At 51.0% G+C, this 17,589-nt stretch overlaps 1 protein-coding gene across 13 annotated transcripts in view; it reads right to left on the reverse strand.

The window, feature by feature from the left end:
• Positions 1-3,844: 3,844 nt before the first annotated feature.
• FBXO25 (F-box protein 25) overlaps positions 3,845-17,589 on the reverse strand; it is a 46,026-nt gene continuing 32,281 nt past the window's right edge. For 11 of the 13 annotated variants that reach the window (XM_073219262.1, XM_073219260.1, XM_036995756.2 and 8 more), the window contains 4 exons: positions 16,150-16,329; positions 12,996-13,139; positions 9,964-9,990; positions 7,885-9,251 (listed from right to left, as the gene is read on the reverse strand). In XM_073219262.1, the coding sequence (XP_073075363.1) occupies positions 9,162-9,251; positions 9,964-9,990; positions 12,996-13,139; positions 16,150-16,329 (441 nt within the window). In that variant the 3' untranslated portion in view covers positions 7,885-9,161. Of the gene's footprint in view, positions 5,070-5,707; positions 5,894-7,082; positions 7,184-7,358; positions 7,495-7,884; positions 9,252-9,963; positions 9,991-12,995; positions 13,140-16,149; positions 16,330-17,589 lie in introns of those variants that run through there. The other 2 variants (XR_001854106.3, XM_073219261.1) reach the window with 2 other exon arrangements.

Raw genomic sequence — 17,589 nt, forward strand, 5'->3', positions numbered from 1 at the left:
AGTCTGGGTGAGAGCTGAATCCGGGTAAATCCGGCTTGGGTTAGTTGAAGTGACTGACTGACTGCGTTCCAGTTCTTCAGAAACCACCACCACCACTCTGGGGCTTCTCCAAGCTGCTCACCCAGTGACTGTGCAGCTTGGTCCTAGAGTTGGCATGGCTGCTCACGTCTGCGCCCTCTCATGGGCAGTGCTACTCACATGGGGAGGTGCTGGCGTGAAGGGGGAGCAGTCACCTCCTTCCACAGCTTCTGTCTTGTTTTAGTGCCTGTGAGCCATTGAGAGAAGCCGCAAGCTCAGCCTAGTGAATGCACCTCTTTTAATAAAGAAAAAGCACTAGATTGTGATGTATATGCTTCTATAGAATCATGATGGAAGGAAAAATGACAGGTTTACCATTAAGCAGAAGAGCAATGAACTAGCTTTGCCAGTTGTTCCTAAATAAGAGTTCTATTACAACAAGACAGCTCAGTGTTTTGAAAATACTTGAGCTGAGCTGTTAGTAAACTGGGTGGGGAGAGCAGATGGATGGCAAGGTGCCTGGAGGATGGGGGGGTGTCCTTTTAAGGTCCCCAGTGGAAGCTGGGGGCAGAGGGGGCAGGTGACCTCCCTGAGCCTGTTTCCCTGTTTCTGACGTGGCATGTGTCAGAGGGGACTGAGGAGGGAGCAGGCTGGGGGTCCTGAGCACTTGTGGTCTTTCCTTGTCTCATGTTACTGCAGAGATCCAAAGGCAGCCGGCGCTGGGCCGGGTCGGTGGACTCGGCGCTGAGGGTGACCCTGCCAAGTGATGTTTAGGGACCGCTGCCCACCCAAGCCCAGGTGTGGCGGTGTAGTGCCCGCTCCCTTGCTGAGCAGCCAGCTAACATCTGTGGTTGGGGTCAGCAGGAAATGTGTTGTGTGGGGTCAGAGTTTCCCTCCTGGCTCACAACTGGCCACATTCTGTGCATACATGTGGAGGACTGGGAAGCTATGCTCTTTTCCCCCAGACCCTGCCCCTAGTTCCCCAGCCACCCTCAGGGGGGCTCAGGACATGCAGCTGCAGGGGTCATGGGTTGGGGAGTCATAGGCTGTAGGGTTGGTCCCCAGGTTTAAGGCCCAACTCCCCAGCTCACCCTCCTGCCCTACGGCTGCTGGTGCCCCATTAGCCCAGCCCTGAGGCTATGCGTTACCTGGTGGTGGGGCTGAGCCAGCTGAACGCCCGTTTTGGTTTCCATGCAGCCCCACGCGCCAGTCCGGCTCGACTGCTCAGGCCTCACAGAGTGGGGGGGGGGGGAGCATCAGGGCACTGGCCCAGCACTCTCACTTTGCTCTTTTTAAAGCACAACAGATCCAGCTCTTTCTCTAGGGAATGCTCGAATTCCACAGAAGTTGCTTTTTGTCCTCATTTTTTTCCTGATTTCACTCTTCTTCTGGGAAGTGGAGCACCAAATGGGGAGGGTCTGCTTGGCCCACCCTCTGGTCAGTGTGTGAGGCTGGCCACTCGTGTCCACAGCTCTGTTCACCTGCCAGCACTTGTTCTTGGTGGGCAGGCCGCTTGGCATCCAGAGACGTGCCTATGGGTCTTTCCCACTGGGAAGAAGTAATGGGGATGTGGAAGCAGGAGGGTCCAGATGCTGAAAGGCTGTTTCCGGGTCATAGTCCCTGTCAGTTGGCCCCAAAGCGTCTCCCCAGCTCCCTCTGTGCTGTCACTGCTGTAGAGCTGTTTCCTCAGGTTTCATTCGGAGGTTTGCAGCTTTGATGACATGAGTGTCTGTGTTTATTTTCAGGTTTATGAGCATCCTTATGCCCCTTTTTACCTCTTATGACAGTAAAGGGTATGTTACTGTGCACACACTCAGAGCGATGCTGACCCGAGATTTCATCTGGGTTGTGCAAGAGGCGCCCCCCATGGCGTGTGCCACGTGTCAGGACAGTAATGCTGGCTTCTGTGGAAGATGGGCCCTGTAGAGTGTGGAGCACACAGCGGGCCCTTCCCCACAGGGCCAGGTCGGCAGCCCCTCGCACACATTTGCTGGGTAAAATGTAGACAATGACCTGGCATGGCAAAGTAGGTGGGGAGGGAGAGAAACACAGCCGGTCACTTCCCCTGAGGGAAGTATAGACTATTTTCTGAGTCGATAGGTTTCAGTTCCCTGTACTGGAAACTCTAGCTGACAGCTGGCTGAGGTGAGGATTCAGACTTTCAGGGGTGAAATCTGAGCAAAACCAGAAATGAGTCCCAACAAAAACTTAACAATGACAGTTGAAATAGTGCCTCTGCCTCCACTAGAGGGGACCTGGCCACTATAGTGCAGGCCGCCTCCACACATCTGGGCCTTCCACCTGCCAGGGTGGGTCTCCGGGTGCTCCTGGAAGGCAGGGTTGCTGCTGTTCTATGACCAAAGTGAGGTCAGAGTTCAGCTGCCAGGCTAGTCTGTGCTGTGGAGGATGAGCCGATTCAAGGTGTGCTCAGGTGGGAAGGCAGAGGAGCTGTCTGGCCCTGAGTCCTGTAGATCTGGGCCCTGCGTGCTGGTTGGCCCCCAAGCCGTCATCCGCCATGACCCAGACTGGGCCTTACAGAGGCTCACTGTAACTAAGAATGATTTGGAGGCATGTCCCCAGCCCAGTGGGAAGGCCACAGGAAGGCTGTCAAGTGCAGGCAGTGGGTCTGTGGTGTATTTTTGCTGGTCCAGGGGTTACACGTCTGCTTTCCGTGAGTTACCTTGATCCAGATCAAGTCTGCTTCCTAAAAGCTTCCTACTTTCTCAGGACTTTAGCCTGGGTGATAGCAGGCAGGATTGCATCCTTCAGGGGATCCCTTACCCCTTCCTCTGCAGATGTAGCCCCACCCAGGTGCTACTAAATGAGTGTCAGCAACCTGCAGGGTCTGTGTGGTGGGGGTGTTGTGCCCTGCCTCCCTGCATGGTCCCCATCTAGCCACCCACACGAGTGGATTGATGTGGCTTCATAGGACTGAGCAGTCTGCCCCAGAGGTGAGTGAGTAGGAGGCTCTAGAACCAGAAAGGGTGGTTTTGCCCTGGTAGCATCTGCCCATGAACCTTTCCAAACTGTGGGAGTGTCATTATGTACCATTCATACTACAGCGTATAGCGCCCCCCCCCCCCCCCCCCCCGTATTGGCAGGGAACATCGTCCAGACCCCTAGGGGACAGTCAGGACTGTGCTGTTCCCGATCTTGTCTGACAGCATTTAATTTATGACTTCTGTGGATGTGCTTGCTCTCTGCCTCACTGCACTGTCCTCACCTCAGGAACCAGCAAGATGGGGATGTGGGTCAGCAGGACCATCCTCTTCAGGTTACTTGGAGTCATTGAGCCCTGATGTGGCTGGTGATCTGTGATGGTTGAAAGATTTCTGCTGAAACCTTTTAAAAGAACCTTGATATCAGAAGTCGTCATCTCTTTCATTAACTCATTCCGACGATCATGGCTGGCTAATAACGCCCTTCCCCGGTTTTGTCCATACACCTGTGCAGTCTGGAGTACTTAGGTTGTGGCAGGGTCCACCTGCCCCTGTAGGTGACACCTCAAGAGCCTTCAGCGCACCCCCCACCTCTCAGGCAAGTACTATACCTGGTGTGTGAATGGCTTTCCTCACATCTCTTTATTCCATGAGTTCTGCCAGCGGACATCGGCGCTGCAGTTTTAATTCCCTGTTGCAGCTTTGGGGAACATTATTGTTCTGCCAGTAGTGAATGTCTCCCAGAATGGATGTGTCCAGGGAGGGTCTGCATCAGCTGCTATCAAGTGTGTTCAAGGCGCTGAAGCCATGAAGCTGTAGCTGGAGGTAGAAACAGCCTGAGCTGCTCCACTTTTGTAGTGGCCAGGGCATTGTGTCCCATTCCCAGGATGTGGAATCCTAGCCCTTCCACACCCAGGGGAGTCACTCGTGCCATGTAGTCGCAGAATTAACTGTCCCCAACAACAGAGCACTTGGGGTAGTGGCACTTCTCTATGCACACCCATCCCCTCTGCCGGAGTGTCCCGCTCATGTCTCACCCATCTGTGTACTCCTGGTGAACCAATGACTGTATAACAGTGTCACACAGTTGCTTTGTCCTCCACGGATCTCAGCAACCTCAGCATTCAATTTGTTTCCCTTTTTGAGAACTCACCTTTTCAACTGAAGGAAGCACATTACATCTTGTCAACTAGCCAGCACAACCACTGTTAAGGGTTCTGTGAGCACAGGCTCTGTGAGACCAATAGTGGCTAATGGAGTGAGATTTCATCATACAGAACAGCACTTGGTTTAAAGTTTCTGGATTGTTTATTTCTGGAATTTTCCATTTGTATTTTTGGAGTGCAGTAGACAGTAGCAGGGCTGGACAGGCCCACCATGGGCCACGCTCGGGTCCAAAACCAGCCCTGGAAGGCTCTGCTCACTTCGGAACAGCCCCCTTAGCGTAGAGGTGGTACTGTGTGCTTGAGCTGAGCATTCTGACAGAGGCAGAGTATGGAATAGATGAGGGGGCCACAAGCCCCTGGCCCATGACTGGATAGGTTCTGAGTACTGGTTTGCAAGCCCAGAGAGAGTGAAGGCCCTGCAGGAGTCCCTATGGGGGTAGCTCCCAAGTAGCCGGCCATCCCTCCAGTAGAAGGGGGAGGCCCTAGCCCACCGATGCGCACTTACTGTACTGGGCTGTTCACATGGAACAAGCGATTCCAGGGAAGGGGACAAGGAAGAAGAAGGTGGTGTAACAGGCGGAGGCAGGAGCTAGATTTGTGCCTGAGTGGATTGTGGAGGTCTGGAGACATTTCTGTGGTAAAACAGTGGTATCTTTATGGCCATGTGCAATGTCAAGAAAATTACAGGCAAATGTTAATCAGATGATGCCCTAAGTTAGCCAGTCTTACTGCCAGTGGTTAAAAGAACGCCTCTTTACCTGGAATGTTTCGCACATCTGTCTGGGGTCACATATGCACCATCCTCAGAAAGGCAGAGGGCGCCTTGATGAAAGAGGCCCGAGGTCCGTCTGAGTGAATGAGATGGCGTCCCTCTTGTTTTTCCCCAAGAACCTGGGAAAGCAGTGCAGCAGCTTCCTCTGGCCCCAGAACTTGACAGCAGTGTCACCTAGGGGAGGAACACATCCTGAGTAAAGCAGTTACTGCAATTCTAACAACAGGAAGTACAAGCTCTCTTGTGAGCAAGGTCCCTGCATCTGGGGCACTTAACAATAAGCAGCCACTTCTGTCCTTGGTGGCTGAAGCAGATGGAGCCCCTGAGGCTCAGAGCAGCAGAGGAGGCACGAGTTAGGGTTTTACCCCTTCTCTCATTCATGAGCAAAGCACCAGGTTAGGTGACTTGAAAAAGAGAAAAAGGTCAGGTTCAGAGAGAGAAAAGTCAGGTTGGGGTTCTGGAGACAGAGAGTAGAGATCTCTGCAGAAGAAGGTGAATGCACTTAATGCCCCTTAACAATGGTTAAGATAGTAAATTTTAGATATATTTCAGCATAATTAAAAATTTTCAATGAATGACATTAGAATTTTCCGTGCAGATTAAACAAAAAAGTACTTGTGTTCATCTGTGCCGAACACATCAAAAAGTGGAGTTTTTATCCAAAATACAAAACAACAGTTGTAAGCATCTCATGGGGGGGCAACAGGATTTCTTTGGAGACCCACTGTCCTAAGTGACTGTGCCCCCAAGTCATGGTGCAGGAACTCTTCCCTGGTCCTTCTCTGTCTGTGCTCCAGGCCTCTCCATCTTACCTGGGATCTGAGTTGGCAACGGCGCGAATTGAGGATGCCTGCTGAGTGAGGGTCCTAGTTCGCCTGATGGGTGCTGGGGTCTTGGGAGGCATGAGCACGTCCATGAGCAGCTGCTCAGCTCAGTCAGGTGGCTCTGGCGTTTGGCACTGGGCTCAGGGGGACACCACTTTCCAAAAGGTTAGGAGTCTGCTCTCTCCGTGTAAAGAGGAGGAAATGGAAAAGTAAGTTGAGAAGAGAAGGGAAATGAGGGCTTTCAGCCCGGAGGGCACAGCGGTTGGAGGGCACCCAGCTCTGATGCTGGCAGCCAGGGTGGACGGGCAGGTCCTACAGAGACTCTGTCCACACTTGGTGCAGTTCACCGGCTGCTGCATTTGGTGGGGGGAACAAAGGGCGGTGAACTGCAGAGCTGAGTCCTACAGCCCCCTCATCTGCTAGGCTGGGTGTCAACCATGAGAAGGAAGAGCTTAACTAGTTAAGACATGCTGAGACAAAGTTGCCCTGTCCTGCTAGGGGGCAGGAGGCGGGGCTCTTCTATGAAGGAGCTGTGTGTGCTATGAAGAGAAGCCCTGAGTCTCCTGAGACATCCCACCAAACACTCACAGAATTGACACCAATCCTTTACACACTAGCAGAAGGGGAAACTCACTTACCCTGAAGCCAAAATCAAAGAGAGGGACACACCAGGATCTCTCAGGACACACTCTTGGGGAAATACCAATGAACTTATTCCAGCCATTAATAAAAAGGATCACACACCACAACCACTAATGATCTGAATCCAGAATGCAGGATGGTTCAGCATAAAAAAATCAACTAACTCAGCATACCCCACGACCACTGAGACAGAAAAGGCACATGACAAAATCCAGCACTCTTTCCTGATTAAAAAAAGCAACAGCCTCAGCCTGATCAGGGCACCTGCAAAGAGCACACAGCTACCATCACACCTGTGGGGGAAAGACTGAACACTCCCTGACAGTGGAGCACTGCTGTGCAACACCGCATGGATTCTGGCCGGACAGAAAGGGCCTCCAGACCAATGATGGTAACTAGCGACACCTGAGCAGGGTCGTACCCGCCAAATGACTGGGTCAGCAAGGCTGTAGAGTACGATTCTGCATTCAAACATCTTAGCATTCAAACACCTATGCAAGTGTTGCGTGTATGATTCTAAAAGCACTTACAGCAAAAGTTGTACATGGTCAAAACCTTTACTGTCTTAAGTACACAGTTCTCTGCATGCAGCCCCATCTGGTAAATATGTATAACAGGCAGATACGGCTTCATTTGGTGACCTACTGTAGAAACTCTACAGTTGGCTTTTTCTGACTCCTATACATTTGTAGACTGAGGTACAAAACAATATATTTCTCACCTGAAGTAGGCAAAGGGGAGCTGAGATGATGTCCACACATCAGCTTTCCCTGGTGGGCAACTCCTGTGGGGCAGCTCTGGTCACCCTGACTGTGGTGTCACCTATTAGGGAACAAAGGGTGTGAGACTTACCGCCTGCTCTGCGGCTAAGGGTGTCCTAAAATCTCCACTTCAACAGAGAAAGTGTGGTTGGGTCCAGTGGAGAGTGCAGGCCCACGGCCTGGAATTGTGTTGAGAAACACTGCTGAGGGGTGTGAACCACGACACTTCCACTTACTCTTGTCTCCTGACTTGGTCTTCGCCTCACACAGCCGAGTGAGTCCCTGTTAGTGCTCCCAGGACCACCGTGCCTCATACACGGTGTAGGTTTGCCAACGTGCACTCGCAGTTTGGGGTTTGAGCGCGTCTGTTGCCTGCAAAATGTGCCAATAAAGGAACAGCAGGACTCTTTTCCCTACACGATGAAAACTGTTTCTGGGAAAAGAACTGCAGGTTTAAGAAGGGAATAATACCCTTTCAGGAAGAAGCTGACACAGAAAAGACCCATATATGAAAGTACAATAATATGACCCATTAGCTAATTTACCAGAAATGAACAAACAAAAGAAATGCTCAGCCACATACTAGATTGCACTGACCCTCAACTGTCTAAGTAGCACCAGTCTTCAGAGAGTGTGGGCACTCGGCTCCCCATCTCTTAGGAAGACATGACAAGGTGTATTCTCACCAGCAGTCTGGAAACATCCTTAAAAAAGTTTCACTCTTGCTTTGTGTTTATCTTGAGATAATCAGATGCACAGAAGTTTAAGTACAATGACTCTTATCACAGTTATGTTAATAGCAAAAATCAAAATCTGAATGTCATGACAACAGATTTTTCCAACTGTGTGACACTCTATAGCCAGAAAAAATATCATGTTTGCAAAAATGCTTTTGAAAAAACGGCTGGTTATAAAATCAACATTGTATATAGAATTGCTATGGTTTTATGAATACACAGGTGCTGGATCTCCACACCATACCTGGAGGGAAACCGTCTATCATTTGACATTTAAGAAGCATATTCCTCACTTGTAGTGTCAGTTCAGCACAGAATGTGGTGAAAATCCAGAATCTTTATTTATAAATATGCAGAATTGCAAATCTTGCTATGCTTAGAAGAAAAAAAAACTGAAGTAAGAATTATTTTGCTTGAGTCCCCAACTCTATTCAAAGGTGAAAATACATAGCACTACATATTCCCCCCTGTGGCTGCTGGGGGGCTATTGTTCACATTCTTTCTGACAAGCACAGTTACCTTTGGGTGGCAGGATTATGGCGACTTATTTTTTTGCACACCTTTATTTTCAATGTTTTCTAAAGTGGACATGCATTTCTTTAAGATAAAACAATCTTTTTAAGGTTTAAATAACTAGTATCTAAATTGTTAACACTACTTTTTTTAGTAAGATGATAAACATGACTCATTACTTTATGAAGTCTCAGCCAAGGTGAGGTAACATGGGCCGGCCCTGACTCAGTTGGCAGGTGCCCAGCAGTGAGGCCCCTCACGGTGCAGTGAGAGCCCCTCCTGCTGGCAGATCAGCGTCTGTCCTCGAGTGCCACCCATACGTTTGCTGGTCAAACACCAGATGGGTTTGCAGATGGTTCCGTGGACTCACATGCATTCAAAGGGTTCATTTGGACACAGCCATTGCAGTCAAAATGCATCTTAAGAAAAATAAATATTCTGCACAATATATGAACAAGGACCAATTGAACTGTTCTGCCCCTTGCCCCCAAACAGTACAACACTGGGAAATTGTCATTTGACGACAAGGTTATTCTTGGCTGATTGTTATCAGTTCAGCACACAGACTGTGGTGCTGAAAACGCGAATCTCTTTTGCACCATGTTTGCCAAGTTTAATATGCTTAAAACAACTTGTTAAAGAAGGACGTAGGAATGATTTTGCTTGGGCTCCCTGCCCCCCAAAAGATGGAAATACACAACAGTGCATTCCTGCCTGTGCACATGGGCCAGTTCTCTGCAGCTCTTGACTCCCGTGAACAACAGCGGCAGCCGCAGGGCAAGGGCGCCTTCAGAACTTGAAGAGATCAATGAAGTGCTGCGGGGACACGGGCACGAAGCAGCTGTCGGGGTCGGAGGCAGTGCAGGGGTGACCCGAGTCCTGTGGACAGAGGAGAGAGAGGCGTGATCACGGAACAGCGCTAGCCTGACACAGAGACAGTGGGGGAACTGGTGAGGGCCCCACAGGCACTGCCATGGTTGTCAGCTAAGGTGGGTGAGATTGGGGCCTGAGAGAAGGGGTAGCACCCCAGGGTTTCTGTCCCCCCAGTCACGGCTAACACCGTGCTCCTCATCCCCGCTGTGACCTGGTACCTCCCCTTTCCTGTGGCCACCCAGCACTAGCCCAACGCTTGGGGCCCATGCAGTTAGAAGTCTGGGGTGGCACCCCGACAACCAGCCCCGCAGCAGGGAGCTCACACTCTACCGGAGACTCAGGAGTGTGTTTAAGGGAAAACTATAGCAAAAAGAAAACAGGGTTTTTGTGTATAGCGACTGACACACTCTTTAGAGATCTAGGAACCTGCATGTCCTGTCTGGAGTTGCTGGGCGTGCCCTGTACCTAGAGGAGCTCTCCTGGCCCAATTCCCCTTAGGGCTGAGCCTTGCCCAGGGCTGCCTACAAGGTGCTTCATGAAAATTCCTTGGTGGTGGTTGAAAGAAGCAAGAGTCACGTTTGGGTGATGGTCAAACACACGTGCCATGATGCTGGATCAGTGAGGGCTGTGGTCTAACATGTTGGTCTGCATTATGGCAGGCTGGCATGTCACGACACCTTGGTTTATGTATGGCACACATGGTAAAGCAGGGAGGTACCTTGAATAATAAAGCAAGGCGGCAGTCCTTTAAGATCGTGAAGAAAGAATCAGGAAGGAATGCAGGGTGGGAAGAAAAAAGGAAAATATAAGATTAGGAGGAGGCGGCACATATAAGACATTTAGGTTTGATGCATATTATGTGTTTTACATAAGTAAGCAAAATCATCATTAAGCTTGCATGGTAATGGCGTCAGATTAGGCACAAAAGGCACCATGGACAATGGGAAGAGTCTCTGACAGTGACAAGTATTTCCCTGTCCTGTAAGTCTCAGGCTGACAGCTGAGGAGGTTGCTGTGCTCACTGGGAAGTATGCAGAGCAGTTCAGGTATTTTCACATACAGTTTACAGTCATTCCTTCCTTCCTTAATGACTGAACACTGTGTGTTAACTAGAGTCTGCGTGTGAGCGGGGCACAGGCCAGCCCCCCTTAGAAATGCGCCTTTCTGCTAATTCATGGTTTCCCAGCCCAAGCTCGGCAATAACCTGCTGTCTGGACAACACACCATCCCAGCTAGTCCAGCAGCACCTCCTCACTGCCGCCCTGCTTCATCCTCCATCAGAGACCCACAGGCCGCACAGGGTGGTCACATGGGATGTTATCCCGGCAGCTAACGCAGCAGATGGTGCATCTCGGAGCTACCACCTGGTCTTAGGTTCTAACTACCAGTCTGTTCCCAACTGCCACCTCAGCCTGCAGTGTGAGCACTGGACACGTACCCATGTCCTGGGCAGTGGACACACCCAGGCAGCAAGTGAGAGTCCTGTTTCCTACCTGGTGGCGCTGGACCCCCACCCCAACATGTCCAGTTCACTGAAGACTCATGCAGTTGGGAGGGCAGGGCTCCAGCTGGAAAAGCCATAGGAGCAAGAAATAGCCCCTCACCAAGGTCAGGCCCCATGCTGGGCAGTCCTGTTTCACAGACTACCAGGGCACCAGAGACCCTACTGTGTATTTATGATGCATTGTTTCTCCTCCTAACCCCTTCGGAGGCTTTGCAAAGGCAGGTAGACATTAAACCCTGACACCAGCTGTGCACCCAGTGCACATAAGACGCCAGCTTGGAAGCAGATGAGGCCGTGTGCCAGGGAGCTCCAAACTTAAACTATATGGCAGGTTGTGTCATCAAAACAAGGCCCTGGGACCCGTGACCTGCCGGTGGCCGCACAGCAGCTGAGCTGAGGACCAGGTCCAGTCAGCCCCACATCAGTCTGCAGGCTGTGCAGGGAGATCTGCCTGCCTTTGGTGCAACCCTAGGAACTGGGTTTCACCAGATAGCCCAGAGATTGGCCTTTTTCTTAGACTCCCACACACGTACTCAGAAATACAAAGCTGACTGCAAGCATTGTGTCACAAGGCCAGCCCCTGCAGCTGTGAAAGTGTGGGTGCACATGGCCTCGGTGAGCTAGGCTGTGAGCAGCCATCTTACTAGGAAAGACTTGCTGTGAGTGTCCATCACAGGATGAAGGGTGACAGAAGGCTTGCTAGGAAGCATCCGCAAGCCAATCTTCTGGAAAGCTAGACAAAAAGCAGAAACCCTGTACTGTGTAAGTACAGGGAGGGCCCAGTACCCCTAAATGTCTGCTGCCTGCAAAATGGGACAACTTCTACCCCAGAAAAACATTACTGCTTCTAATACTTTTTAAGAATAAAACAGTCAGTTCAGGAGAAAAGCAGGCTGCTGGAGAGTATCACTTCAGAGTGGAATTGAGAGTACCCAGCCTGCTCCTGCAGGTGCGCCCATGGCCATCAGCATGTACTTGTGACAGAGAACTGGCCCGCAGGAAAGGCTAGTGTAACCCCCAGGTGCCCCACCCTGCCAGCACGTGACTGTGGGCTCCTCGCTACCTCTAATCCCACTGACACGTTCAGACATTTACTAAGTGCCTCTCAGTAAATGCCAAGCAACAGGCCAGAAAAAGTTTGAACCCAGGATGTCCCCATTGTTGAGGAAGTGTCCACGGAGCGACTGCTCTGGCCAGGCGCCCTTTGTCCTCCAGTCTCACGACACCCCTCACCTCTGATGATGTTGAAGTGTTTATTGTGTCATTCTAATGGAGTTTATACACCTCTTTACATTCACTCCTCAAACATGGATTATAAATTTAAAAGTGAAGCTATGCTGCTGAAATGAAAAGATTTATTAAAGTACTTATGTCTTTGCCAACAATGTCGAGTTTGTCAAAATAACACAAAGACGGGCGTAGTGTTCACCAGGCAGAAGTCAGTCACCCCAAAGAAGGCGTGAGGCCCCACAGCCACGCTCTGAGCAAGGGGCCTGTACCAGGCCACCACAGCATTGCCCCTTTTCCTGTTGAAATTCCACAGGATTCAAACTCAAGTCAGACCCTGGCAGCACATTCCATGATGAAATGTTAATATGTTAAAAAAAATCAAATTTTACTGGAGAGGAACCTACCAAAATTTACCTCTGAGTGTAGGAAAGTTAATCAGAGATATGGTCCAGGTAGGGGAAAAAGTGACAGGATGAAGGACCCTAATTTACTGGACTCTTAAGCTGCTGAAGATGATGTTTTCAGAGTTGACGCTTTTCACTGAAGGGTCAGACTTGCAGATTCAAGAAAAGTCTGACTTCTTAGAACTTTGAGAAGGGACCATTTGGGGGCCATCCCTGAGAACTGGTCGGGCTGGTCACAGCACCCTTGGCTGAGGGCTGTGTCTTGGACAGCAAGATAGAGAGTGCTTCCCTAGGGATACAAGGGGGGTGTGCGGGGCACTGGCCCAGAATGGTGGCCACAAGCGCCAGACACATGCTGCAAAGGGAGAAACTGAGTCATCCAAAGGAGAAGAGAACCACAGGCTGCAGCTCTCAGCACCTGAGACTCAGACCACAAGCTGTACATCTTTGATGCACCTATTCCCCACCCTGGTATCTGGTGAAATACATTGTATCACAAATGGAATTTCTCTTTTTAAACTTTTTTACAATTACCATTAAAATACACAGATTAATAATTTGTTTCACCAAAGGTTAATCCTCCAATTCCAACAGTGCACTTAAAATTGTTACCTTCCAGAAGAGAATGCTGCAGTGCCGGCAAAAATGTAAAGTGTCTCCGTACTGCTCCTTAGTTGGGTAATATTTCTGAAGTGCAAAATACATCAACTTCCATTCGATATGGCCTTTTTCTGAGAGTATCAAATGTCTACAAAACTAGACATAAACAAAATTCTGTTCAGAATCAGATGATTTTCATAGCATAGCATTAAGTGCAGAACAATTTTTAAAAGACAGTTCAGTGCATGAAACATTGAATTATTTCAAACTAAACTTAGATGGATTAAACCAGTAAGGGGCTAATCAAATAAATCATGGTGTCTGTACACTGGAACACCAGGGATTAAAGAGATTGAAATGTTCCATTCTGGAGTGACGTCTGTGACTCATCAGTAGGTTAAAGATAAACGTCACGTAACATATACCTGATAAGGGATTTGTATCTACTGTATTATATAAAGAACACTTAAAACTCACTAAAAATAAAGTGGGCGAAGGACTTAAACATTTCTCCAAAGGTGCATAAATGGCCAACAAGCCCATGAGAAGATGCTTAACATGTCAATCATCAAGGAAATGGAATGAGACACTGCTTCACACCCATGGTGGGGGAGGCAGGGGCTAAATTTAGAGTCAGGTGGTAAGGAGCAAGGAGAGCGGTGATGTGGAGAAGTAGAGACCCTTGTCCCGGCTGTGGGAATGCATACCAGCCTCACAGGCCTTCAGGAATTTGAACCCAGTCGCCAAGATCCCAGATTTTTCACTCTGAGGTGTGTGGCTAGGAGAGATGGAAACACATCCACAGACGTGGAACAAGAGCTTAGTGGGCTCGCGGGGCGATAGCCCAGGTGCCATCAGCTGGTGAGTGGGGTTCAGCCATAGAGTCCAGAAAATGCCATGTTTCCGGTGTACTGGGCAATGGATTAGGGGCTGCTGAGGGCTGGGGGAGCACAGGGTTCTCTGAGGTGAAGTGTCCTAAAATTTGCTGTGGTAATGGCTGCAGTGGGAATACACCTTAGTTAAAGGTGTGAAGACACTGCAGGGCAGCCTGACCTGTGCTGGCTCGGGGGGTGGTCAGGGTTCCCTCAGAAGGGGGTCTCTCATGTTGTGCACTGGGCACATCTTTCTGTTGGTAACTGCAAATCACCTGCACAGCAATGCTTCAGTAGTGGCTTTTGAGGCCTTTCTTTGCAAACTATTAGGGAGTCAATGAGAAAACTCTTGTTTCTAATAGAATTTGCAAAGAGAACAGCTTGGATGATGAAGAAAAATAGTTACAGGCCCAGCTGAGTTGATGTCTGCACCCCCTGAGCTCTTTCCTGGAGTAAACCCACTGGGCCAGTCCTTTCCAAGCTTACACGGAGCTGATGCCCAGCTGCCCGTTTCTGGACTGGGGCCCCATCTGTAATGTGCTCCAGCCGAGGGTGCTTGCCTCACTTGCCTCCCAACATGGCCTCCTGCTGACGGTATGTCTTCATGAGCAGCTGTCATGGCTGTTTCCAGCATGGCAGTCTTTTTCCAGTCTTACCATTACTCAGCCCTGAATGACAGATCACTTTTCTGAAGGCTGTGCTTTTATGTGTGCAAATTGCTGAGTATTAACATCTGACATTGAACATGGGAGGTAACGCTTCCTTGAAGTGTCTTTTAAGGAAATTCAAGGACCTCACAAATGGTTGAGGATATTCTGTGAAATGGCCACCAGGCACTCTGATCAGCACGCTGGGGCCTGACACGGGGAGAAGGTGAAGGCACCTGCCCCACACCCTCCGGACCGTCTGCAGAGTGCCATCCTCTGTTCAGACACACCTTCGGTCTGCATTTCCCTGGGTTCCAAATAAATCCTCCAAGGAATTCTCCACCCGCACTTGCTATGCTGACTCTGGAGTTCGGTCTGCTTTCCTCTTTTCCTAACCCACACAGACTTGCTCTCTTCTCCCCTGACAAGTCCACCAGAACAGCTTTCCCATGGGTCCCCCTTAACCCGTCACTAATCCAGCCATTCTGCTGCATGGCTGTCAGGGATGCCCTGTCCATCCTCTCCAGAGGGCCCATGGCCTGAAGACCTTTCTCTGCTGGCCACTCCACTTTTGACTGCTCAGATCGTACCTCAGCTTTCCTCGGGACTGTCACTTGGGTATTAGAAAGGCCCCTGAGCCTGCCTGACTCCAACCTAATGCCTGGTCTCTCCCTCGGGTGCACTCACAGAACCCCAGACTGTGCCCAGGTCAGTGGTCGCATCTCTGGGCCACCACTTCCTTAGCACAACCTCAGTGGATCTCCTTGCTGCCCTCTCAAGTCAGTTCCTCAAACAAGAATGACCTTTCCTAAGCCCAGTGTGTGAAGACTAGGTCTGATGTGGCCTGGGTAGGCGACCGCACCACCCACCCTGCCTTTCCTCTTTGGCACATGACACTCCTCCCTGCCAGGGCCTTTCCTCACAGAATCCTCTCTGTCTAGAATCTGCTCATCGCCTAGGAAGCCTAAAATTTTCTCCAGAAACTCCGTTGCCCCTGCCCAGCCTCCGAGAGCGGGCAGCGTTGGCCTGTGTGCTGTGCATGAAATCCTGTGCCACATCACAGTGTCAGTTATGACACCAACCAAACCTGTAGCTAATGCTGTGGGCCAGCTGCCTCCCCTCAATAGAACTTCTGGTGCATGGGACATGTCTGCTTGCCCCTGACCACCCCCTTGTCTCATGCACAGCAGACGCCCTAAAACATCCATGCAACGCACAAGGGCAGACCTGGCTGAGCAGGGCTCAGTCTGGATGTTGAGCAGGATACACCCCCTGCTGCCCACATGCTTTGTGCTGTCCCACAGTGGGCTCGACGCACAGGAGTGCATAGACTGCGTTTCTGCGTGGGCAGCGCCAGGGGTGGACACCCTACTCAAGAGGCCCTCACTCCCTGCATGATGCACCGCATGGGCAGAGGTACAGCTGGCATTCAAGTCAGTCCAGGAGAGGCAGGAAAGTGGAGTGGCACCCTTGTATGGACTGTTGAGAAGTCGCTCTTGTTTGTCTGGGCTGCTTTAAGGTTATGAAAAATAAACTTTACAAGCTACAGGCGCAAAGCTGTATGTGACTCTTACATTTGATGATTCCCAGTTCCTTAAAAATACGCCTGGACATGAACACACCTGACCCCCAGGGGAGTGCACGCACCTGCTGCTCCGTGAAGTGATGCTGGCAGAGCCTCCTCCACAGTTGCCTGTCCTCACTGAGTGCACGCAGTGCTGGTGTCACCTGGCCCAAGGTGACGATATCCCAGCCATCTGAGAATCGGGACAAGATGTCACTCAGCATGTGCAAAGGGAGGTCGCTGAGAGTAAGGCCATCGTTTGCCTGTTGGTGAGACAGTGCACGCGCTCAGTCAGCCAGGCCCTGGTGGGCAGCTGAGTGAGCACCTCAGAGCACGGAGGCCCCAGTGACGAGTGGCAGTGCCCACTATAGGGTCACGTGTTCCCTCGGAGCTGCCAGAGGCCACAGACCAGCTGTGCCTGGAGCCAGAGAACTGAGGCTGTGGCTGCTGGCGGCCCCTCTCCACCCCTGCACGTGTGCCAGGGGACAGCATGTGGCCATGGCTCATGGTGCTCTGGGAAAGAGCATTCACAGGCCCCATTCGCTCAGCTCAGTGACTGATCTGAGAGTTGCCAGTGGTTCTGGCTGTGAATCCTCGTTGTCTGATCTATAAGCTCCATCCTCCTGCACACAAGTCATGGGTGATACCACACATGTGCCTCTGAGCACAGCCCAGGACTGCTGTGCCAGGAGGGGTAGAGGCTGCAGCTAGGCTCACTCCTCGCCCTGATTGTCAAAGCAGCTTGCTCCCTCAGCAGGGGCAGTGGACTGCCTGGACTGCAGGCCGCACTGCACACTTCTGGAGCAGCAGGCACTCTCTTGACTTGAGGACACGCTGCCTCCAGTTGTTTGCGTGCTTCAGCGGCCTTAGGTCCCAGCACAGAAAGCAGGGCACTGGCCCCCAGCCTGGTGTCTGAGGTGTCGGGTGCAGATGTGCTGGTGGGCACTGTGCTGGTTTTGGAAATACACCCTCAGCACTTGAGGGCACAAATGCCTTCTCATGCATCCACATGGTGCAAACCTCACAGCCCTAGTCTCATCCCCACCTCACTGGACGCAGCTTATAAAGCTGATGTCTTGGTTGCATGTGGTGTGTGTCACACATGTTGCTTCGCTTCACGCAGAACAGAGGTGCACCTGCCTCCTCCGGGATGGGTTCTCATGTAGGCTTTGTGCAAGGACTGTGCAGGCACCTGCTGACAGTGATGTGCGAACAAGCACTCGCCTGTGACTGAGCCCCTTGGTTCTCGGGCCGCCTGCCCTGCCCATCACTGGCAGGGTGTACCCATGCAGACTGTCCCCAACAGCAGCCTCAGTGCTGAGGCTGAGACATGTAGGTCTTTTCTATCAGAAGCTTCATTCTTCCCCTTACCATGACAAACGCCTGTATGGGACAGGAGCTCAGTATCCTGCTGAAGTCACAGGCTTAGGGAAGCATGATGGCAGGGGGGGATGCAGGTGGGGAAGGTATGGATCTTGGCATGACCACTCAGCCCCTGGCAGGGACAGAGAGGCAGCCCTGTC

Source organism: Manis javanica, chromosome 12 (genome assembly GCF_040802235.1).
Source record: "Manis javanica isolate MJ-LG chromosome 12, MJ_LKY, whole genome shotgun sequence".
NCBI lineage: Eukaryota > Metazoa > Chordata > Mammalia > Pholidota > Manidae > Manis > Manis javanica.